Here is a 23,591-nt window from a genome sequence, read left to right as displayed (position 1 = left end):
ATGGGATTTAACCCGTAAAAAAAGATTTTTTCAAAAATGTCTTTTTTGAGGCACTTTGCCCACCAATGCGTTTACCAAAAACATCACTGGCGTGTAGGCCAGATCCTTGCGCATCTTTTGGTATATATAACATTGAAGTTTGGAGCACCCTGGAGCTCGGTACAGACCTTCAAAGTTTGGCATTTTTTCGAAAAATCGTCCCCGGCTAAAAAGATATGCGTCGCACCTCGCGAAGCCCGAGACGCTATTTGATTTTGCTGGGGCCGATTTGTCGAAAAAATGCCAACGCATTGGTGGCCCAAATGCCTCAAAAAGTGACATTTTTGAAAAAATCTTTTTTTACGGGTTAAATCCCATTTAAAATTGAAGGGCGGAGCGCCAGCTCCTGTTACGTCCAATCAAGCTCATATTTGGGATTTGGGCTCAGTATGCCCACCGGAACAAACCCCTGAATGCCCGCCAAAAAGTCAATTTTGTTACATCCTAATATTTATTATGAAAAAGTCATTTTCTAACGTCGATATCTCAGCAACTAATGGTCCGATTTACAATGTTAGAATATGAAACATCTGTAAAATTTTCCGATCATTTCGAAAACAATATTTTCATTTTTTTTTAAATCAAGACTAACATTTCAAAAGGGCTAAATATTCAATATTACGCCATTTTAAAATGTTAGTCTTGGTTTTAAAATTTTGAAATTTTTCTTTTGGAAAAGATCGAAAAATTCCACGAATGTTTCATATTTTAACATTGTAAATCGGACAATTAGTTGATCAATTATCCTGTTTTTAAACACTTGCATGGCAATATCTCAGCAATTGTGGGTCGTATCAACAAAGTTCAAAAGTGCAAAATATAGAGAATTTTCTCAGCTTTTCAAAAATATTTTTTTCAAAAGTGGACAAACATGTGCACTAATTTAAAAAAAAATGAAAAACTGCGACTATTTTCAAAAAAGTCACCTAAAAATGGATTTAACTTGAAAACGGTGCACTTTATCAAAATTTCGCTAAAGTACTTTTTGATTGCACATTTAATTTTACATCGAAAAATGAAGTCGAAAAATTTTTGCGACCAATTTTTCGATTTTTTGAAAGTATTGATTAAAAAAATCATAACTCGGTCAAAGATTTTTTGCACAACCTGGAAATTTCTGAAAAGTTGGCATTTGATGTCCTCTAAAACATATCAAAAAAAATCTAAATAGTGTTTTTTTTGCAAATTAAGTTTTAGTGACAAAAAGTTAAATAAAAATCACCAATTTTTTTACCCTGTATCATTTTTTTCAGTGTAGTCCATATCCATACCTACAACTTTGCCGAAGACAGCAAATCGATCAAACAATTCCTTCAAAAGATACAGATTTTTGAATGTTCACATATCATCTTTGTATGGACAGCTGCCAAATTCGTATGGAAAATTGTATGGACAAACTAATGATGCAAAATGGCTTCTTTGGGCATATCGAAGGCACCAAAAAAGTTTCAGTCGCATTAAAAAATACAAAAAAAATCGAAGAACCATTCTAATCAAAATTCCTTCAAATTTCTCCCCCCAGGAGGAACTCGTCCAGCGCCTCGGCAAGAAGCTCCTGGTCCTGTCGAACGAGCAAACCAGCATCGCCGAGGAGAGCAACGCGAACGACCTGCTCGGCGCCGACGTCGCCCTCAAGGTCGCCCAAAAGTGCCGCCCGTCGGACGCGTCCAAGTTCCGGTCGTACGTGGACGACGTCGGCTACATCACGATGCTGCTGCTCTCGCTGTCCGGCCGGCTGGCCCGCACCGACAACGCCCTGCACACGCTCGCCGCCGACGACTCGCACCCGGACAAGGTGGGTATCATTGTTTGTGTTGTACGCGAGTTCGGGATTTAAAGTTTGGGTTTGTTTATTTTTTAGAAGATCCTCGAAGCCAAACGGGACCGGCTGCTGGAGCAGCTGGACGAGGCCAAACAGCTCAAGGACGACATCGACCGGCGCGGTGCCATCATTTCCAAGGTGCTGGAGCGATCGCTGACGATCGAGGAGTACGCCGACTACGACTACTTCATCAACATGAAGGCGAAGCTGATTGTGGACTCGCGCGAGATCGCCGACAAGATCAAACTGGGCGAGGAGCAGCTGGTGGCGCTCAAGGATACGCTCGTGCAGAGCGAGTGTTGACCCCCTTTCCAGAGGAAGGTTAATTTGTAAAAAGTCACACCTAGTTGATAGAGAGCAGCGCAGTTAGTTAGCTTTAAGCTTGTTTTGTGTCGATAGTTTTGTAGCCCTTTAGAAGAAAAAAAGCGACAACTTTTAGAAATCGAAACGGTTTAAAACATTGATCGATTGGCTGTTGAGTAGAGATAGAATTAGCAATTATTGCGCGCAGAGACTCGTCTCTCTCGCGCAAACCGTGTAAATTTGTGTAAATTACGACTTATTTTATTTTAACCCTCTTATATTACTCTGTTAGACTTGTAAGTGTCGTTTGTCATTTACGTGTAAAGATTATATATTTGTGTAAAAGAAATCAAGAAAACAAATCAAGAGCAAAATCAAAGAGAAAGCCCCTCATCATTTAGGCCAAAAATTCGAAATCAATCGACCCCAACCTCAAAATCCTCCCCTCCCCTTTTCGTCCCAATTAACCGAAATTTTTAAAACCCGCATTCCATGTGATAAGGCAGAAAGTTCTTGCATTTCAATGTATGATGTTGAAATTCAAAGAGTTTTTTAAGTTGCACCCTTCCTGCGTGATTTTTTTGTTTGTTTGTTTGTTGCACTCCCGTCCCGTTTGCGTTTTTATTTTACGTTTCCTTCCTAATCGTGTGCAGTGCCTTAGACTAATTTTTGATGTGTACTTAATTGAAGAAGAAACCCGTTCGTCACCGGAGCCAAATTGTGCGCTAATTTGGCTGAAACGTGTAGTCATTTTTTGGGGTTGCTTGAAGAGTCACTTTGTTTCTGCGACATTTGCGGAAAGTGATTTCTCCGAGCAGCTTCGCTGAACTCTTTTATCTCCAGTTAATCAATGTTTAGTAATTCTTGTAACAATGTTTCCCCCTTTTCCCCCACAAAAAAAAAACTACTAATCGAAAACATGTGTATAATGGAAAAGAGTCGACGTTACTTTTTAACACTAACTAGGTGCTTATAATTATTTTACTGACTTTAAATGAAACCCGTTAATAGAGCTAGTTGATAAGTTTGAAATCACAACTTTTTTTTCGGAAAAAAGTTGCTGCAATCTGCAAGTGAATTGAATTTTTTTTTAGCCGTCACGTTTATTGTCTCACAGAAAATAACCGTAGTAATCGGTTTTAGAGGTTAGAAAGTTCCAATTTTTATCGCAACATAACTGTCTTTGAATCCTTACAATAGTTAGAATAGATAGCGTTTTTTGTCCTTTCACCCTAAACACACACACGCGACTTTATGTTTTTTTCTGTTTAAGGTTAGAGAACGATTGTGGAAGCGAGACGAGAAATTATTGTGATTTTAACTGAGACAAGATATATTATCCACAACACTTTACTGTTAGAACATTTTAATCGAATTGTCCAACACTTCTCTATGAATCGTGCGTGTGCAAATATCTCTGATAAAGAAAACTGTTCTTCCACGTAAAATACATAAACACACATAGCCACACACACACACACACATTACTATAACAATATTGGTCTGTGTCAAGTAAAAATAAAGAATAATCGCTTGAAAAAATTTAAACCGATCGGCTTTTAATTGAATAATATCACATTCCTTTTTATTTATTTATCTTGTCACAGCCATCGCCATTAGATTATCATTCTGGACAAATTATTAAAAAAGATTTTTTTTTTACTGAAATATCCAGCACTCGCATTAAAAAAAACTAATGATTCAAATTAGGTTTCATCTTTTTTCAACCTTTTATGTTAGAGTATAAATTTTAAAATTGCTTCGCAACACATCCTTTCTAGCATGTAAGTAATTTTTCGTGCAGATTAACCCTCATCTGCCCAATTTTTTTTTCAAAGTTTTTTATTTGTCTCGTGTTCAGGAGGTCTTATTGAGCAACTTTTGTTTACGAAAAACGTTACTTCTCTTGTTTTATGGTTCTCTTTTTTTATTTTTAGTATTTTTATATACATTTATCTTGTTAAGTTTATTTTAGTTTTTGATAGTATTTGGTCTATTCTACCATCTCTTATCCTTTTATTTCGACTATCAATTTTTTCATGTTCTTACAGTTACTTTCACAATTTTTGCTTGTTTTTCACATTTTCTGCTACAGAATGGCACCAATATCAATTAAATTGTTAAAAATGCGTAAATGCGTAGTCTGGGACAGGGATGCTACTTGTTTTTTAAAAATGTCTGTAAAAAAGTCTGTGTATGTCTGTGCATTTGTCTAAAATTATATCAATATATCAATTCACAGTCATTGAAATCCATCAGAAATTGCGTTTTTAAGCATTTGAAGACTAACGAAATAAGTTTCGACAAAAAAGATTACAATATAATAATTTAATGAACTTTTTTAAAAGTCTGTGCTCATCAAAAAATGTCTGACACAAGCTCAAAAGTCTGTGAAACACAGACAAATCTGTGTATCTGGCATCCCTGGTCTGGGACACTACAAAAATTACTGCAAACTTATTTTTACGAGCGATTCCAGCTCAAATCGGGATTTTTTCTGGTACTTTTGTACCCGATCCTCTCCGTTTTCAATGAAACTTTGTAGACATGTTATTCTAGGCCTATATAAGCCATTTTTGTGAAGATGGATCCAGTTGCACCCGAAAAACACATTTGAGGAGGGCGTTAGTTATTTAAATATTTTTGTTTCTTGTTATTAAAAAATTACTGTATCTCGAATCCGTTGCTTCGTATCAGAAAGTGGTCAAAAATAAATTTGTAGGAAATTGGACGGGCTTTCTGAAAAAAATACACTGAAATAAAAATACACGCCAATTCTATGAGACGTTTAGACCACTTTTCAAAAAGTTTAGTTAATGATTATTGTATTTTTTTAGAAGATACATACCATCCTGCATTTTTCGTGAGTCTTTTTGTAACGCCTTAGGCTATTTCCTCAGAAATTTTGAACGAAAAAAAATCGTGACATTAATTTGGAAATGAAAAATCTAAAAATCTCATAGAATTGGCGTGTGTTTTTATTTCAGTGTATTTTTTTCGGAATTTCTTACAAGTTTGTTTTTGACCACTTTCTGATACGGTAATTTTTAAATAACAAAATACAAAAATATTTGAATAGCTAACGCCCTTCTCAAATGTTTTTTTCGAGTGCAACTGGCTCCATATACACAAAAATTACTTATATAGGCCTAGAATAACATGTTTACAAAGTTTCATTGAAATCGGAGAGGGTCGGGTACAAAAGTACCAGAAAAATTAGTATGACGATAAATTTAACGTGGAATGCGTAAGAGATTTGTAGTTGATGAGTTTATCAAACAATTCATGTAAAAAAAAATATTTTTTGAATAAATTGTAAGTGTTTTCAATACATACATAGATCTTCTGGAGGTTTTTTACAGCACTTTTGAGAAAAATGTGTGTATAATTTTTTTTTCTTTGTTGTACACAATCAGTTATAGTCAATTTCGCACAACTTTCTAGATCAAAGCTAATTTTTTACCCACACGCTAACGAGTTACAGGCTGAGCAACTCTCTACGAAATCGGCCGATTTCGACCATTTTTATTTTTTGTATTTTTTTATTTGACTCAAACTTTGTGGGGGCCTTCCCTATGACCAAATAAGCTATTTTGCGTCATTGGTTCACCCATACAAGTCTCCATACAATTTTGGCTGCTGTCCATACAAAAATTGTATGTAAATATTCAAACAGCTGTAACTTTTGAGTGAATTTTCTGATCAATTTGGTGTCTTCGGCAAAGTTGTAGGTATTGTTGAGGATTTTTGAGAAGAAATAGGTACGCGGAAAAATTGCAGATTTTTTTATCAACATTTTTTTCACTAAAACTCAATTTCCCAAAATACGTATTTTTTGATTTTCGAGATTTTTTTATATGTTTTAGGGGACAAAAATCCGCAACTTTTGAGCCAAAGAGAAACATGGTCAAAAAATCTGCCGCCGAGTTATGAATTTTTGAAAAAATAGTGATTTTTGGAAAAAATTAAGTTTCATGCTAAAACAAGTTTGACATTACTTTTTAATGCAAAATTAAATTTGCAATCGAAAAGTACTTTACAGATTTTTTGATAAAGGGCTCCGTTTTCAAGATATACACAGAAAAAAATATGTAAATTTACACAGCACGTAATTACTGTTTCTTATGTAAACTTACTCAATGTAATGTTGAAATATGATGTAAAGAGTAAAAAGTCATGGAAATTACTCCAATGTAAATCTAAATCTAATGTAAATCATGAATCTAATGGAAACGTTGAGCATGGAAACTCAAATCTGATGGATTTCTACCCGTGTTCGGCTTCCTGTAAATTGCTATTTAATGTAAATCATATATCCAATGTATTTCTGCCAAACGTTGACTTCAAAACTACCCGAACTAAAAATAGTTATATTTGGTTCTCTTTCTATCGCTCTCATACTTCGCTGGCCCACTGCCTGAGCCTCGACCTGAACAAGTTGATGCTTTAGCCGCTCGTTTATAAAATGCGAAGATGGCTCAGTCGGCAGCGGGTAGCAGCAGTAACACCGAACATCCTACCCGTCGTCCGTTCGATTCCAGTCCAGCGTTATTCCACTTGGCCGTCGACGAGAAAGCGCCCCTACCTGTGAAACAACTTTTAAAAATCATAATTTCCTTTTGCTGCCCGCTTCACTCATTTTAAAATAGAACATAGGCCACACCCTTTTCCTACTGCAATCCAAGTCGAGCTTCTCATTCCCATTGGCCAATCAGAATTAGTTGACTTGAACTAATGTAAATTCCAAAACTAATGTAAATTCCAAATCTAATGTAAATTTCCAATGAACCTAATGTAAATATACATCATTTATCATGATACCTAATAATGTAAATTTACAGGAATATTTTTTTCTGTGTAGCCACCGAAAGTTTGATTTTAGGGAAATATTTGCAGTTTTTCAATTTTTAAAAATAGTGACCATGAGTGACCATTTCTAAAAATATTTTTTTTGAAAATTTCAGAAAATTTGCTATAAAATTGTCTAAGAGAACCATTGAGTTGAAGTTACCGTTCCAAGTTAATTGAAGTTTTCTGAATCTCACCAAAACAACCCACCTTTTTCTAATGACGATATCTCAGCAATTAATGGTCCGATTTTCAATATTAATACATGAAACATTCGTGAAATTTTCCGATCTTTCCGAAAAAAATATTTTGAAAATTTTTAAATCAAGACTAACATTTTAAAAGGGCCAAATATTGAATATTACACCCATTTAAAATGTTAGTCTTGATTTAAAAATTTTCAAAATATTTTTTATGAAAAGATCGGAAAATTTCACGAATATTTTATGTATTAACATTGAAAATCGGACCATTAATTACTGAGATATCGTCATTAGAATATGGTGCGCTGATTGGGTGAGACTTAGAAAACTTCAATTTTCGCGTTTCTTTTTCTTTAAGCCACTGTATTTCAGCAACCAGAGGTCCAATCTTCAATGTCTCTTGGACAATTTTTTAGCAAATTTTCTGAACTTTTCAAAAAAAATATTTTAGAAATGGTCACTCATGGTCACTATTTTTAAAATTTGAAAAACTGCAAATATTTCGCTAAAATCAAACTTTCGGTGGCTATATCTTGAAAACGGAGCCCTTTATCAAAAAATCTGTAAAGTACTTTTCGATTGCAAATTTAATTTTGCATTAAAAAGTAATGTCAAACTTGTTTTTGCATAAAACTTCGATTTTTTCCAAAAATCACTATTTTTTCAAAAATTCATAACTCGGCGTTAGATTTTTTGACCATGTTTCTCTATGGCTCAAAAGTTGCAGATTTTTGTCCCCTAAAACATATCAAAAAATCTCGATAATCAAAAAATACGTATTTTGGGAAATTGAGTTTTAGTAAATAAAATGTTGATAAAAAAATCTGCAAATTTTTTTTCCGTGTACCTATTTTTTCTCAAAAGTCCTCAACAATCAGAAAATTGATCAGAAAATTCACTCAAAAGTTACAGCTGTTTGAATATTTACATACCATTTTTGTATGGACAGCTGCCAAAATTGTATGGAGACTTGTATGGGTGAACCAATGACACAAAATAGCATCTTTGGTCATAGGGAAGGCCCCCACAAAGTTTGAGCCAAATCAAAAAATACAAATAAAATCCATTTCCGGTTTTGGTAGAGAATTGCTCAGGCTAGGGATCAAGTGTCCCCGGGGTTCAAGTCTCCCCACTTTCCCCATATATTATCAGATAGTTTTTGAGCATTTCCCTAATTGAGTTTAATAATTGTAAATCCAACAATATAAAAAATCGCATTTCGATTATCCAAACTTTTGTTGCGAACATTTTGGATAATCAAGTCTGGACTGTTTGAAAAAAATTCGATGGAACATTTGTTCGACCGAGCCACGTAGCCCAGTGGTGACGCTTCCGCCTCGTAAGCGGTGGATCGGGGTTCAAATCTCGGCTCGGACCAACACAACTGGTGATCTTTTCCCTTCTGGATTCGATTGCTTAGCACTGGAACGCCCAACGCATGTCCAACTTACACGGACGCCCAAGCCTCCCAAAAAAGTTGGAACGGTAACTTCAACACGCCCGTTTTCGGGCATAACTCAACCAATCGGGACGATTCTTGTTCCCAGTGATTTGTTAGGATGTCTAGATGATTCTAGACCTTTGCAGAACTTGATTTGAACAAATCTGTAATTTCTACGACCGAAAACATCGTTCAAACTTTTTTTAAACAACTGCCTCCGCGGAATTTTCGGCGAATTTTTTTTGCGCTCGAAAAAAAAGTTGGAACGATGTTTTTGATCGCAAAAATTACAGATTTGATCAAATTAAGTTCTGCAAAGGTCTAGAATCATCTAGACATCCTACACAGAAAAAAATATGTAAATTTACACAGCACGTAATTACTGTTTCTTATGTAAACTCACTCAATGTAATGTTGAAATATGATGTAAAGAGTAAAAAGTCATGGAAATCACTCCAATGTAAATCTAAATCTAATGTAAATCATGAATCTAATGGAAACGTTGAGCATGGAAACTCAAATCTGATGAATTTCTACCCGCGTTCGGCTTCCTGTAAATTGCTATTTAATGTAAATCATATATCCAATGTATTTCTGCCAAACGTTGACTTCAAAACTACCCGAACTAAAAATAGTTATATTTGGTTCTCTTTCTATCGCTCTCATACTTCGCTGGCCCACTGCCTGAGCCTCGACCTGAACAAGTTGATGCTTTTGCCGCTAGTTTATAAAATGCGAAGATGGCTCAGTCGGCAGCGGGTAGCAGCAGTAACACCGAACATCCTACCCGTCGTCCGTTCGATTCCAGTCCAGCGTTATTCCACTTGGCCGTCGACGAGAAAGCGTCCCCTACCTGTGAAACAACTTTTAAAAATCATAATTTCGTTTTGCTGCCCGCTTCACTCATTTTAAAATAGAACATAGGCCACACCCTTTTCCTACTGCAATCCAAGTCGAGCTTCTCATTCCCATTGGCTAATCATAATTAGTTGATTTGAACTAATGTAAATTCCAAAAGTAATGTAAATTCCAAAACTAATGTAAATTTTCAAAACTAATGTAAATTTCCAATGAATCTAATGTAAATTTCCAATGAACCTAACGTAAATATACATCATTTATCATGATACCTTTTGGTACATGATAAATAATGTAAATTTACAGGAATATTTTTTTCTGTGTAACAAATCACTGGAAAGAAGAATCATCTTGATTGGTTGAGTTATGCCCGAGAACCATTGAGTTTAAGTTACCGTTCCAACTTTTTTGGAGCCTTGGGCGTTGGAATGTTAGTAAAGGAAAGGTAGTGTATCGTCACAAACTGGACTTTATCAAGACACCTTAGGAAGACAACTTATGGAATGTTAACATTAACCTTAAGGGAGCGTTCTTTTGTTAAGTAATGCAGTAGGGGGGGGAGGGGGTGTCAAAGGCCGTGTTACGCTCCATACAAAATTTATAAAATTTGCATGGAAATTTCGTTACGAGGGGCGGGGGGGATCTAAAAATCCGATTTTTTGCGTTACCGTAAACTGGGGTGACTTTGATAGCCCGGGGTGACATTGATAGAAATTTGATTTGGCCACTATTTTTGATACATCCAATGTAACAGTCACATTTTTGCATATATGTTCGATAATAAGCTTTCCCTTAATGCTTACATACTCAAAATTCTCAAAAATGTTTAAATATTAATTTGACGGGCATTTGAAAAACCTATCAAAGTCACCCCGGGCTATCAAAGTCACCCCAGTTTACGGTACGTAATAAAAGAAAGCTAGCTAACATGTTAATATTAAGTTAAATAATAAACTGTCACTGAATACGCTTTGTAAATGCCGGCGCCGATACTCTTCATGGGTATTCCCCTCAGGAACAGGGAAAGATTTACTTTACTTTACTTTTATTTGTTCGAATTGCTTCATGCAATTAAAGGTTACTTTGAATAAGTTAACTACACTACATATTTTAGCGTAAATCAATCGTTCGAACGATTGAAAAAAAATCTATTTTAATTCAAATTACAACTCCTAGCAAAAAGCCCGTTTTCATCCATTCGAGCTATTACAGCTAACCGTTGTGAATCTAAAAAATCGCTGTTGCACCCTGATGAGCACTAATGATTTAATTTGTATAAGAAAAAAAGTAAATCTTCTTAAGGGGAACCCCTTGAAGTGAATCTGGGCTTAACTAATGTTAACATGAAAATATACATTAGTATTATGCCAAGAAAAAACAGTTTGAAAATTTATTCCAATTTCTTTCCTTTTAACACTCTTAATCGCGAATAAATCTCGTCCCAATCCAAGTATGCTCCGACAATGTGCCGCATGTTTCCCTCCGTATCCGTGTATCCAGTTCTTCCATGCACCATCCTGATATTACTGAATGTCAAAATATCTCCTGGCATCGTCTTGAACTCCACCGCCTCCTGGTGTAAAAGTTGCACAAAGCGTGCCATGGCGCGGTACCACGGTTCCACCTTATCCAGTGGCACGTTGAAGAAGCTGTCCCGCTGTGGCACACTATGATTGATTCGTTCCAACTTTCCCTCGCGATCAAGACTACAAATTAAAAAAAAAAATTAATCGCTATCAACCACGCGTCTCCTCGGCTCTCAACCCAAAAATACTCACCAAATAACCGGCGCCCGGTAAATGCTATGAAATTCACCCCCCTCGTCCACCCCGACGTCCGTCCAATTGACCAGCGTTTCACTCAACAGGCGAAAATCCTCCGGATGTTCCCGGCGCATGTGGTCCGCCACCCAAAACGCATCGGCGATGAGATTTTGTCCCCCGGTGGAGGTGGATTGGACCAGACAGTGCAGCAGGTTGCAGCCCGGTTTGTAGTCGTAATAGGGCAGGTCGGTGTGCATCTGGAGCGGGGTCGACAGGTACGCGACGTTCGTGGTGTTTTCCTTGTTTGCAACGACGAACTCTTCGCTGGAAAAAGGGGAAAAATATGTTATGGGTTTACATTTGATTTATAGAATATTGTAGTCTCGAATCGAAGATTTTTTTAAATACATTCAACAATGGAGCATTTCCATTCGAGCAGTTTTTGCTTTTTTCTACAATGTATTCCTTATGGGAGAACTGTCATTTCTACCACTCGAATCCGGTGCTCCATTCTCCACGAAAGCAGCATGATTCGAAAAAAAAGTTCTCCGATCGGGCTCAAAATTTTTATGGGGGTTCCTTGGCTGAAATAATTAGTGTTAGGGTGGTCCAAAAAATGGCCATTTTCGTCGATTTTTGTAAAAACCACTTTTTTCAAAAAATCATATCTCCGCGCCATTTCATCCGATTTTAGCTGTCCTAGACGCAAAAGAAAGGTGAATAGTTTTGCTATTTGGGAAAAATAATAAGAAGTTTCAAAAATCTAGCTAAACATTTGAAAAGGTCGTATGAAAACTTAAAATGATGTTTTGAAGGTCTCGGGACCAAAGAGCCTATGTCTGAAAATATTGTTATGGGATTCCTCGGAAAATATCACATAACATATCAAAAAATGGTGAAGTTATGTTTTCGATACTCTGAGATACGATTTTTTGAAAACAAAAACTGGGTTTTTCGACGCACCACGCGCAAAAATTGAAAAATGACGAAACGGGAAAAATCGACTTTTTTCACTAAAACTGCGATAACTTGAAAATTTCAGCGATGACCTATACATGTTAGGGTACTAAAAGTCAAGCAAAACATTGTAAAACGTCCAATCACATTTTTCAAAACATTGAGAAAAACGAGGATGAAATCTGCGGTTAGTTTTTCAATTCCTATTTCGAACATAATTTGCCAATTCTGATTATTAATCAAATAAAAAGCATAAAACTAGATGTGTTATACTTCCCCATCTTCAATTTTATGCAAAAATGTGTTTTTCCCGGGAAAAGTAATGAAAAAAATACATTGGCCTGAAAAAAAATTATCAACATGCCGGATCGGATTTAGCCCTTTGCGATTTACAGCCTTTGTAAACATTTGCGTGTTTCATTTTCCATGTGGGTCCTATGGCAAACGTCCAAACACGATGACAGGCTTTGTTTTTGTTGTTAGTTTGTTTTTTGGCCTCGCAGGCCAAACCAAAACAAATTGTTCTTTCGTGTTGGGCCTTTCGTGTTTCGTGTTGGGCCTTTGTAATCAACAATATTTTTTCGCTCATTTTTGTAAATTTTACTGTTAATGTTGCGTTTTTCATAAATTGTCTGTTACACATCGAGTTTTCCTGCATTTCAAAAGGTAAGTTTAATATTTTAGCACAGTTTTCTGTGTGGTATTAGTGATTTAAAGTACATAATAAAGTTCTGTTTTACAGGAAAATGCTGGAACTTGGATGGCTAAAAAGCCCACAAACTGAGAAGATTTTGACCGGAAGGTGCTCCAGACATGCTCGGAACTAGGGTGAGGACAACACGGTGTTGCTAACACCCAGAGTGGCTTTCTTAGAGGAAACAGCTTAAAGCATCTGTGGAAGGAATATCGTACGATTTCGATGGAGGCGTAGGAACCAAGCTACCAACATAAATGCTGCCAAATTGCATGGCCATCTCCGCCGAATCTTTATGTTACCTACGGGTCGATGGCACCGACGACTTGACCGGCCACCACCCGAGAGGGAGGGGGGATCTTTCTGTGCGAAAGTTCTTATCAACGGGTACATTCATCGGAATGAGATAGCGACACGGAATAGCAAACAGGAGAAATGGACTAACAGTGTCTTCAAGTGATGGTTTTATCTAATAAATTTATGTAAATTTTATGTTTTTTCGTTTATGTTTGTTTTCAAAACCAGACAATTACTGGAATCATAATGACGCACGTCTTGATGGTGTAGGAATTGGCCAGAAATACTAGGTAATTTTTATTTTGATTAAATCTCTGATAGTGGAAGAGTTCATTCGTTGATTCGAGACGTCGCGGATGGTGTTAGAACGAGATTGGCGGTTGCTAACCTGTACCGTCTCGGCCACCGCTGCTTACGGTAGCAGATTCTCCTCGAATGCTGCCTTTATCGGTTCTTCGCCAACAGCCTCCTACTACTCGTCGGAGCAGTCACAGTACCCTGGGTTTACGATCGCGCTCGAAGCCAGCATACTCTCGAACTCTAAGGCATCCACCGCTCCGGATCCGGCGATGTTCCGGCGACGTAGTGTTGACGCTCGTGTCGTCGGCCTCGCTCATGTGGCCACTACCGTAATCGTCATCAGCACTTGACACCGTTCGGGTTGTAACGGGCGTCGTCGGTTGGGCTGATTCCTGGCGTAGCCGTTGGTGGGGGTAGATTCACCTGGTGCACGTCGTTGCTGCCGAAGCGGGGCGTATAGTTGACGTGCTGCCGCAGGTTTTCCTTCGTGAAAGAAATGAAGAAGTAGGGACAGTCAGGATTGTGGTGCTGCTGGGTTTTGGGATCTAAAGACAAATATTGTATTGGAATCTGCACTTTCAAAATTGTCCACTCACCCAATCCCAGCTATTCCGCACACCTCCCCCGCTACTACCACCCGGTGGACGAAGCCGAGATGAAATGGAAAGCACCATGCCATCCAGCCAGCGTTGGCAGGATTTCAAGCGGGCGCGCGAACTGTTCGGAATTCCGGTGTTCACGTTGATTAGCTTGATTAGGTCGTCCTTGTCAACGCAGCCGGAAGTAGTATGTGTCCCGTGGCCTCGCACTGCATTGCTACTCCGTTCAGTCCCGGCAGCTGGATGTTTCGTACAAATTTAAAACAAAGGGCCATTCTTTGTTTGGGTGTTTGTTTTGAAACATATTGTTTTTGTCCCTGGGTCAAACACGATTCCAAACCAAAACAACCCAGTTTCCACAATGGCCCTTAGAAGCAAAGGGTCTATGAGGATTTTGAAAACAAACAAGATATCGTTGACTTTGGCCTTTGGTAAAATAGATGTTTTTTCATAGAAAAATCATATTTTTCGTAGTTTTCTCGATGTGTAGAGATAGTTTAACACTCTTAGCATCGTTTGCAAGAAAAATGTGTTTTGTTTACATTTTTGACTTTGGACCTTTTACATTGTTTTGCTTGAAGTTGCTTATTTCAATTACAACAATTTTGGTACCCTAACATGTATAGGTCATCGCTGACATTTTCATGTTATCGCAGTTTTAGTGAAAAAAATTGATTTTTTCTCCTTATTTCCCATTTTTGCGCGTGGCTCGTCGAAAACCCCAGTTTTTATTTTCAAAAAATCGTATCTCAGAGTATTGAAAACATAACATTACCATTTTTTGATAAATTATGTGAAATTTTCAGAGGAATCCGATAAAAATATTTTCAGACATAGGCTCTTTGGTCCCGAGACCTTCAAAACAGCATTTTTAGTTTTCATTCAACATTTTCAAATGTTTAGCTAAATTTTTGAAACTTCTTACTATTTTTCCCAAATAGCCAAGCTAATCACCTTTCTTTTGCACCTAGAACAATCGAACGAAAATTGCCATTTTTTGGACCACCCTAACACGGCGTAGGTCACCCTAACGGCCAAAAAAATACGGGTCTAATTATTTCAGCCAAGGAACCCCCAGAAAAATTTTGAGCCCGATCGGAGAACTTTTTTTCGAATCATGCTGTTTTCGTAGGGAATTGCTGTATTCATAATTGTTTTTAAGTTTTTGTAAATATATTTTTTAAATAAACGAAGTAAAAAAACTAATTTAAAAATACGTTTAATTACAATACATTACAATACTGATTTAATCATACTTTTTTTAGAAATATTCAAGGTTCATTTTGATGGATTTATCCCCTCATTTCAACCAAAACAATCAAAATTTGCCAATTAAAAACATAAATTTTTCATCAACTGGAGAAAAAATGTTCGATATTCGCCCAAACAACCAAGTTTGCGAAAAATGAAAAATTGAAAATCTAATTAAATTTGAACACATTCATGGTTTGCATAAAATTTTGATCAAGTCACGAAAAATATCATACTTGCATGAAAATATTTATGAGCACATAACTTATTTGGCGTCTGATTGACCTTTTACTAATTTAAATTCAATTTTATAAAAAAGTTTTGGATAAAACAGCAATTTTAGTGTTGGTCATTATCTCAAACAAATTTTCTGTACACAGAAAAATAAGTGAAAAATACAGCTGGTTGAAAATTTGAATTTGCAAATTCACTTATTTATATGTAATTTTTCCTAAATGTTTGTTTAAAAGTAAAATAATTTTAAAAAAAGGTCAGTTTTTGACTTCAAATTACATTAAAATGACAATTGCTTTCTACAAAAATTATGGTAAATTAACAGTTGCAATTTTTGATTAATCGTACCTAAACTTTGTTTTACTGTGTGATAAGGACAAAATACTCGAGCCATATTTGCTGGAAGTTGAGTCGATTCGTCTATATTTTACTGAGTTTTTGAGCTTTTAGTTGATAATATCACAACAACTTTTCTAGAGTTCCAAAATCTGAAAATATAATGTTAGTTACATTTATAGCATTATTTACTTTACTTTACTTTTTCAAGGATAGTTGCAAGTCTGTTAAAAATCCTTTTTATGATTTTAGAATGGATTTTTTTTTGCAATAACAAAAAAAATCAATTTTTCAAATCAAACTTTTGCAAAGAACCAAAGAAGTTACAAAGTTGGAAGAGCAATTTAAAAAAATACTAGGTCTTGGCCAAATATCATACGATTTTATGATTTTATTACATTTCATCCGCAAGGATCTCTAGATTGATGAAATAGATACGTAAATACGCAAAAAGTGCATACTTTTTCAAAGACGACCTTGCAAAATGTTCAAAACAATTGTACACTACTAACAAATAATTTTGCATCGTGATTTTTTATTCATCAAATTTTGTCAAAAATAAATTCTTAACTAAAACAAGCTCTGTTGTAGTTTTAGATTGGAAATAAATATAAAACACGTTTTGGTTTTTTTAAAGAAATTTTCAAAACTATGCAATCTTTTCATAATAGTAAAACGATAAACACGCTTGAGCATTTTGAGTTTGTTTTTGCTCAAACAATAATAACCATGTTTAAATTTGAAATTTGTATTTTGAGAGGAACATTTTTAATTGAATTCGAAAAGATTTTATATCAAAAAAAAAATGAGTATCAATATGTGAATATTTCAAAATTAAATTTAAATTATTACTGAAAAAGCAATTCATATTAAAATCAATCACTAAAAAGTTCTCCAAAAATTCAAAAGGGCGTAATATTGAATGTTTGGCCCTTTTGAAATATTAGTCTTCGTTTAAAAAAATTGAAAATATTTTTTTCGAAATGATAGGAAAATTTCACGAATGTTTCATAGTTTAACATTGAAAATCGGACCATAAGTTGTTGAGATATCGACATTGGAAAATGGTGGGTTGTTTGGGTGGGACTTAGAAAACATCAATTTTCCTGTTTTTATACCTTTACATGGCAATATCTCAGCAACTAAGGCTTCATCCATAAGGGACCATCCATAAACCACGTGGACACTTTTTTGGGAATCTGTTACCCCCCCCCCCCTTCGTGGACAATTGTCCATACAAAAAAATCTTTTTTGTATGGATCGTGTACGATCGCCATACCCCCTAAAGTGACCACGTGGTTTATGGATGGTCCCTAAAGTACGTCACGCTAAAATCAGCCAAAATTTACCCCCAATCCCCCTTTGTCATGCTTTTCCTATACTTATAACATGCAATGTCACACTTGCTCAGACCCCCCTCCCCCCCTAGAGCGTGACATACCTTATGGATGACGCCTAAGGGTCGTATCAACAAAGTTCAAAAGTGCAAAATATAGAGAATTTGCTCAGCTTTTCAAAAATATTTTTTCAAAGGTGGGCAAACATGAGCACTGATTTGAAAAAATTAAAAACTTCGACTATTTTCAAAAAAGTCACCTAAAAATGGATTTAACTTGAAAACAGTGCACTTAATCAAAATTTCACGAAAGTACTTTTTGATTGCAAATTGGATTTAACATCGAAAAATGAAGTTGAAAAAAATTTGCGACCAATTTTTCGATTTTTTTAAAAAATCAGTATTCATTCAAAAATTTATAACTCGCTCAAAGATTTTTTGCACAACCTGGAAATTTCTGAAAAGTTGGCATTTTATGTCCTCTAAAACATATCAAAAAATAAAAAAATTAAAAATAGTGTTTTTTTGCAAATCAAATTTTAGTTATAAAAAGTTAAATAAAAAAATCACCAAATTTTTTTTACCGTGTATCATTTTTTTCCAGTGTAGTCCGTATCCATACCTACAACTTTGCCGAAGACACCAAATCGATCAAAAAATTCCTTCAAAAGATACAGATTTTTGAATTTTTATATATCATTTTTGCATGGCCAGCTGCCAAATTTGTATGGAAAAACTAATGATGCAAAATGGCTTCTTTGGGCATACTGAAGGCACCAAAAAAGTTTCCGAAATTTGAGCGAACTGCTCAGTTGATTTCATCAATTTTCAAAATATTTAAATTTTAACACAAATAAATCTAAATTTTAACGAAAAAATACATTGAAATTTCAATTACATTCAACAAATAATTTTTGGAACAATATTGAGGCATAAACTTTGAAAATATTATTTATTTAAAACACGGATAGAAATCTTGTTAGCAAATCCGGTAACTCTGTCTTGTCGAATTCGTCAACCGAAATCGTCAAAACTTTTTTTATTTCGCGGAAAATATTAAAAAAAAATCGACAACATTGTTGTTCAAAATCGATAAAAATGTTGACAATTTTCGAAACATTGCGATGTTTAAAAATTCGACTACATTGAGTTACCGGATTTGCTAATAGGATTTCTATCCATGAAAGCTGGCCTATCTTGAACTGCTTCTCGTTAAGTTCTGGAAAAAATCTCTTGATTTGTTGTTAATTGAATTTAAAAAAATCTCAGGTATTGAAAAAGTGAATTCAGTCCAGCCAGATGGACAAAAAAAACTTTAAAAACTCACCCATAATGTGTCTTTCTGATGAACCCAACCCGATTCGCCAACTTCCTGCACTCCTGCTCCGTCAGCGGCGCATTCCTGATCATCACAACGCCGTACCGAATCAACGCTTCGATCCACGCCTGCAACGCCTCATCCCTTCCAATAACATCGTCAAACTCAAAACTTTTGAGCACCTCCCCAAACTCACTCCGCTTCCACAGTCTGGGCTTCGGCCGGTACCACTCTTCCAGATATTGCTCGGTGTTTTGTTGGGTAAAGTTACGTTTGCTCATCCAACTGGCGTCAAACTGCGATCGGTGACCATCGTGCCACGTAATGTCCACCAGGTTGCCATCGTCGGACACGGCGCACTCCCGGATGACGGCCGCCTCCGGATCGAACCGTTCCCAGTTGATCACGCGACTGTACGAGCCCGGGTGGAAGCAATCCGGACACTGACAGTTGTCCCGCAGCCAAACCAGCGGGAACTCGTACCGCTGACCGTCGACGAGTTCAACGGTTAAGTTGCGACTGCTCGCCGGTTGATAAGCCGACTTGATTGACCCGCTAACCTGGCGCAGAGCGTCGACACTGACCGCCTTTCGAAGGGATTGTAGCAGCGCCGTATGGAAGGGTTGGCGTCCCTGGCTGGAATGCGGGCCAAGCCTTGATAAGACGCCCCCGAACCGGTGATAAGAGCTGGCGACGAAGATGCTACGTTCTGCGGCGATAAGCCTCGCGGCAAGTCTTCCACCGATTTGCATGACAACTAATTGTAAGTGTGCAAGTGAGAGTGCAGAAAACAAAATCTTATCGCTGTTTTTTTCACGTTCGTACCGAACGTAGAACAGCCGAAATAAAAACTCTGTGAACTTTGGACTCGGGCGCACGAAAGTGACACGACAAACGAGTTTCTCCCGAGGCGTTGGTGCGCGCGACCTGCGAACGAAAGAACGCGCGTGCTCGCTGGTGACCGGTTTGAGTAATACTAAACGGGCGGCGTGTTGTCGGAGCTGCAATGCTGTTTGGCAGGTTTAACTATAGAGTGCTAAGTGTTTTTGCTTGTTGTTTGTATACTTAAGGCACTGTAGGTGGCAGTGGTTCCCAAGCCGTCCTCCATTTTTTTACATCGAAATCGAGAAAAATGTTGACGATTTTGGAAACATTTCAATGTTTACAAATTCAAAAACATAGACTTACCGGATATGCTTACAAAATTTCTACCCGTATGTGTTCCGAGAAATTCGTTCATTTCCGGCCAGAAAATAAAGTTTCAAATGCTGTAGAATTATTCAAAAGGCCAAGCGCCTCCATTGAACCAAAAATTTCTAGGAGTAATTCCATGGAGAAGCATTTAGGGGAAATATACCCTTTCTAATCAAACACCTAACTTCGTCAAAGAGCAATTCCAGCTCAAATCAGGAATTTTTCTGGTACTTTTGTACCCGACTCTCTCCGATTTCAATGAAAGTTTGTAGACATGTTATCCTAGGCCTATATAAGCCATTTTTGTGTATATGGAGCCAATAGTACTCGAAAATAACATTTGAGAAGGGCATAAGGTATTTAAATATTTTTGTATCTTGTCATTAAAAAATTACTGTATCTCGAAGCCGTTTCATTGTATCAAAAATTGGTCAAAGACAAAATTGTAGGAAATTGGACGGGCTTTCTGAAAAAAAAAATAAACTGAAACAAAAATACACGCCACTTCTATGAGATTTTTCGATTTTTAAGTTAAAAAGTTAAATTTGATGGTGATGTCACGATTTTTTTTCGCTATAATTTTTTGAGGAAATAGCCTAAAATGTTACAAAAAGACTCACAAAAAATGCAAAATGGTATGTCTCTCCTAAAAAAATACAAAAATCATGTACTACAACTGTTTTTTTGAAAAGTGGTCTAAACGTCAAAACTTTTCAGAATCGATAGTGGGAATCGATTCCCCAGACAATTTTACATAAAAGTCTCCATATTGACCATTGTCCTAAGTCCAATCCTTGAGAAGAAACAGCGGTTTTAAAAGTAAAAATGTTGAAAAAATAGTTTTTTTGGTGGTTTTTGGCAATTTTTATATGACAGACTTGGTTTTTCTGTCTCGTAAATATTTTTCCCGGAAGCTCCCATAAGCTCCCATCCCATTTCCCATAAGTTTGCCTTTGACAGCATTTCAATCAAATGTATGGGCTTATAGATATTAGTTTATTTACATTGATCATAACTGTAAATAGAATATTTTTTTGAGTATGGTAGAAACCTGGATAGTAAATAAGCTTACGTAAATAATAAGACATGTCAAATTGGAAAACTACCAAAGGCAAACTTATGGGAAATGGGACGAGCTTTGCGGTAAAAATATTTACGAGACAGAAAAACCAAGTCTGTCATCAATCTGTTGTATAGAAATTGCCAAAAACCACCCAAAAAAAACCTATTTTTTCAACATTTTTATTTTTAAAAACCGCTGTATCTTCCCAAGGATTGGACTTAGGACAATGGTCAAAATGGAGACTTTTATGTTAACAGTTGTAGTAAATGATTTTTGTATTTTTTCAGGAGAGACATACCATCCTGCATTTTTCGTGAGTCTTTTTGTAACATTTTAGGCTATTACCTCAAATATTTTGAGCCAAAAAAAGTCGTGATATCACCATCAAATTTAACTTTTAACCTTCGGGAAGTCGCGTGTTTTCACCTTTCTTACAAAGGCCCTTACAAAATGTGTACAAAGTACACGTACGCGACCTCCGGTGGATTTAACTTAAAAACTGAAAAATCTAATAAAAGTGGCGTGTATTTTTTCAGAAAGCCCGTTAAATTTCCTACAAGTTTGTCTTTGACTACTCTTTGATACGATGCAACGGCTTCGAGATACAGTAATTTTTAAATTGCAAAATACAAAAATATTTAAATACCTTACGCCCTTCTCAAATGTTATTTTCGAGTACTATTGGCTCCATATACACAAAAATGGCTTATATAGGCCTAGGATAACATGTCTACTAAGTTTCAATGAAATCGGAGAGGGTCGGGTACAAAGGTACCAGAAAAAATCCTGATTTGAGCTGGAATTGCTCCATATGGAGAGTTTGATGCTCGATTAAAGCAACAACACTTCCTCGAGTAAGCATGCCTTTTACTGGCAAAAAAAAATCAAATTTAATGCACTTTTGATCATTTTTTTTTATTTTTTGAGACCATTTCTCATCATTTTATTGGCACACACATCCACACGCAAGACGAGAAAGCCGCCATCAATATCTTTTAACTTGCGCTAACGATTTCAAAGCGCTTAAGATATAAAATTGCTTCCAACTACCGGCAACATGTTCTTTTGACCATTACTTAGTCACTCACTTGAAAAATAATCCCGAAAAATGTAAATAATTAGCAAGCGCCATCAAAAAAACAAACGCGCTAAAATTTTTGACGTTTGAATTTTGAATACCCATTGCAATCGAAGGCTGCAGAAAACCGAGCGAGAAGCGAAGGCAAACAAAGAACAAAGGGTGGCCACCAACACCACCAGCAGCGTCTGTTGGAGTGAGCCAGTGATGCCAGGAAACTTTTTGTATAAATGCTACTTTTCGTGTGTTCGCTTAAAATTTCATCGCAATTGGCAACACTAAGCAGACCCAAAAGAGCGCTGGAAGAGAAAAGAACTAAGCTGAAAATGGAAAAATGGGCGTGGCCCAATGCATTTTCGGCTGTTTAAAATACATTTGAGAAATATTTTTTAAATGCTTGTAAAAGGAATAGAATAACTAACAGTAAAAGTGAAAATAAACAGAAATGTTCACAAAAAGTTGCTCTACGCGTTGGTGTACTTGGTTTTAGTAAATTTCAAGGAACACTCCAGATTATCCAGCATCATTTAAACACGACCGCTTATTAGGCTTAAAATGGGTATATTTCCCCTATGCTGCTTGAAGGGGGCTGAACAATTTATTGGATTGCTGGAACAATATTGATACCGAGAAGATTGACAGCCAGAGAGTCCACTGTATCTTACTAAAATGAACTTAGGCCGCTGTAAATATTTTTTGAAGTTTATGTCCCTCGACTCTGACCAAAGTCGAGCGGGTGGGGGGAAACAATAAAAAAGTTTAAACATTGAATTTACGAGCCATGGTTTCAACATTTGAATGAACAAAGTGTTTAAAAATGCATTTTACACCTGCCCAGTTGTTTAGCAATCATTTATTTTTTGCAAAAAGTTTTTGCGGTGCTGCACATTGGAATTTCATAAAATTTCAAAATACTTTTAATCCAGCCCAAACATGCTAAATATGATTATAAATGCAGAAAAATACGTTTTAGATTGTTTTAAGTTGATTTGACTTCTATTCTGATTAAAATTTTGAAGATTTTTGAATAAATATTTTTTTTGCTTCCTGATTTTTCGGACCAATTTTGAAAGGGTTAGGGGCGACATAAACTTTGAAAAATATTTGAAACGACCTTATTGAAACCAAATCATGTTAAATTTGTAAAGCCTTAACAAAGATGATTTTTTTTTTGTTTTTTTTTTGGATAATGTAGTAAGATTATTAATTTAAAAAAAAAACAAAATTACACAAAATACCATATTATTAAAACACTTTTCATAATTTGGAATATGAGCTATTTAATATCAAACAATGCAGATGCTGCATTTTTTTTTTTTTTTTGTTGTAAGAAACTGAAATTTTCATCAAATACCGTAATTCATGAATAAACTCAAATTTTAACAAGGCTGTTGCAAATAATTTCTGATGTTGATGTCCTTCGACTCTAGCCAAAATTCAAATTTCAAAAAAAAAATCTATGTATTGGTAAACTTGTTTGTTTCTCCAATTTCAGGAAAATTCAAATTGTTTTTAAGCGAACCATGCTATCGATGGTTATCAACGCAAATCCATTTTTTGTGCTGGTTTGACTCATAAGTATTTCCATAAAAATTTTGAAAACATCTTTGCAAACTGCAACGACCTTAGGCCGATGCAAATATTCAAAAAAGTTTTT

The 23,591-nt window shown here is 36.1% G+C and overlaps 2 protein-coding genes across 4 annotated transcripts in view; one reads left to right on the top strand and one right to left on the bottom strand.

The window, feature by feature from the left end:
• Window positions 1-3,712, top strand: part of LOC6046544 (protein Shroom) — a 402,522-nt gene extending 398,810 nt beyond the window's left edge. For 2 of the 3 annotated variants that reach the window (XM_038256568.1, XM_038256567.1), the window contains 2 exons: window positions 1,562-1,834; window positions 1,901-3,712. In XM_038256568.1, coding sequence (XP_038112496.1) covers window positions 1,562-1,834; window positions 1,901-2,164 — 537 coding nt within the window. In that variant the 3' untranslated portion in view covers window positions 2,165-3,712. The remainder of the gene's footprint in view (window positions 1-1,561; window positions 1,835-1,900) is intronic. The other variant, XM_038256569.1, reaches the window with a different exon arrangement.
• A 7,014-nt stretch (window positions 3,713-10,726) lies between these two features.
• LOC6050972 (gamma-butyrobetaine dioxygenase) lies at window positions 10,727-19,589 on the bottom strand. The gene is made up of 3 exons (XM_038256676.1): window positions 18,609-19,589; window positions 11,293-11,601; window positions 10,727-11,220 (listed from the first exon to the last, which is right to left on the bottom strand). The coding sequence occupies exons 1-3, from the start codon at window positions 19,349-19,351 to the stop codon at window positions 10,905-10,907; spliced, it is 1,368 nt and encodes a 455-aa protein (XP_038112604.1). The 5' UTR covers window positions 19,352-19,589; the 3' UTR covers window positions 10,727-10,904.
• Window positions 19,590-23,591: the final 4,002 nt, after the last annotated feature.

The sequence above is a fragment of the Culex quinquefasciatus genome, chromosome 2 (assembly GCF_015732765.1).
Source record: "Culex quinquefasciatus strain JHB chromosome 2, VPISU_Cqui_1.0_pri_paternal, whole genome shotgun sequence".
Lineage (NCBI taxonomy): Eukaryota > Metazoa > Arthropoda > Insecta > Diptera > Culicidae > Culex > Culex quinquefasciatus.
This window is presented reverse-complemented; position numbering and strand designations above follow the sequence as displayed.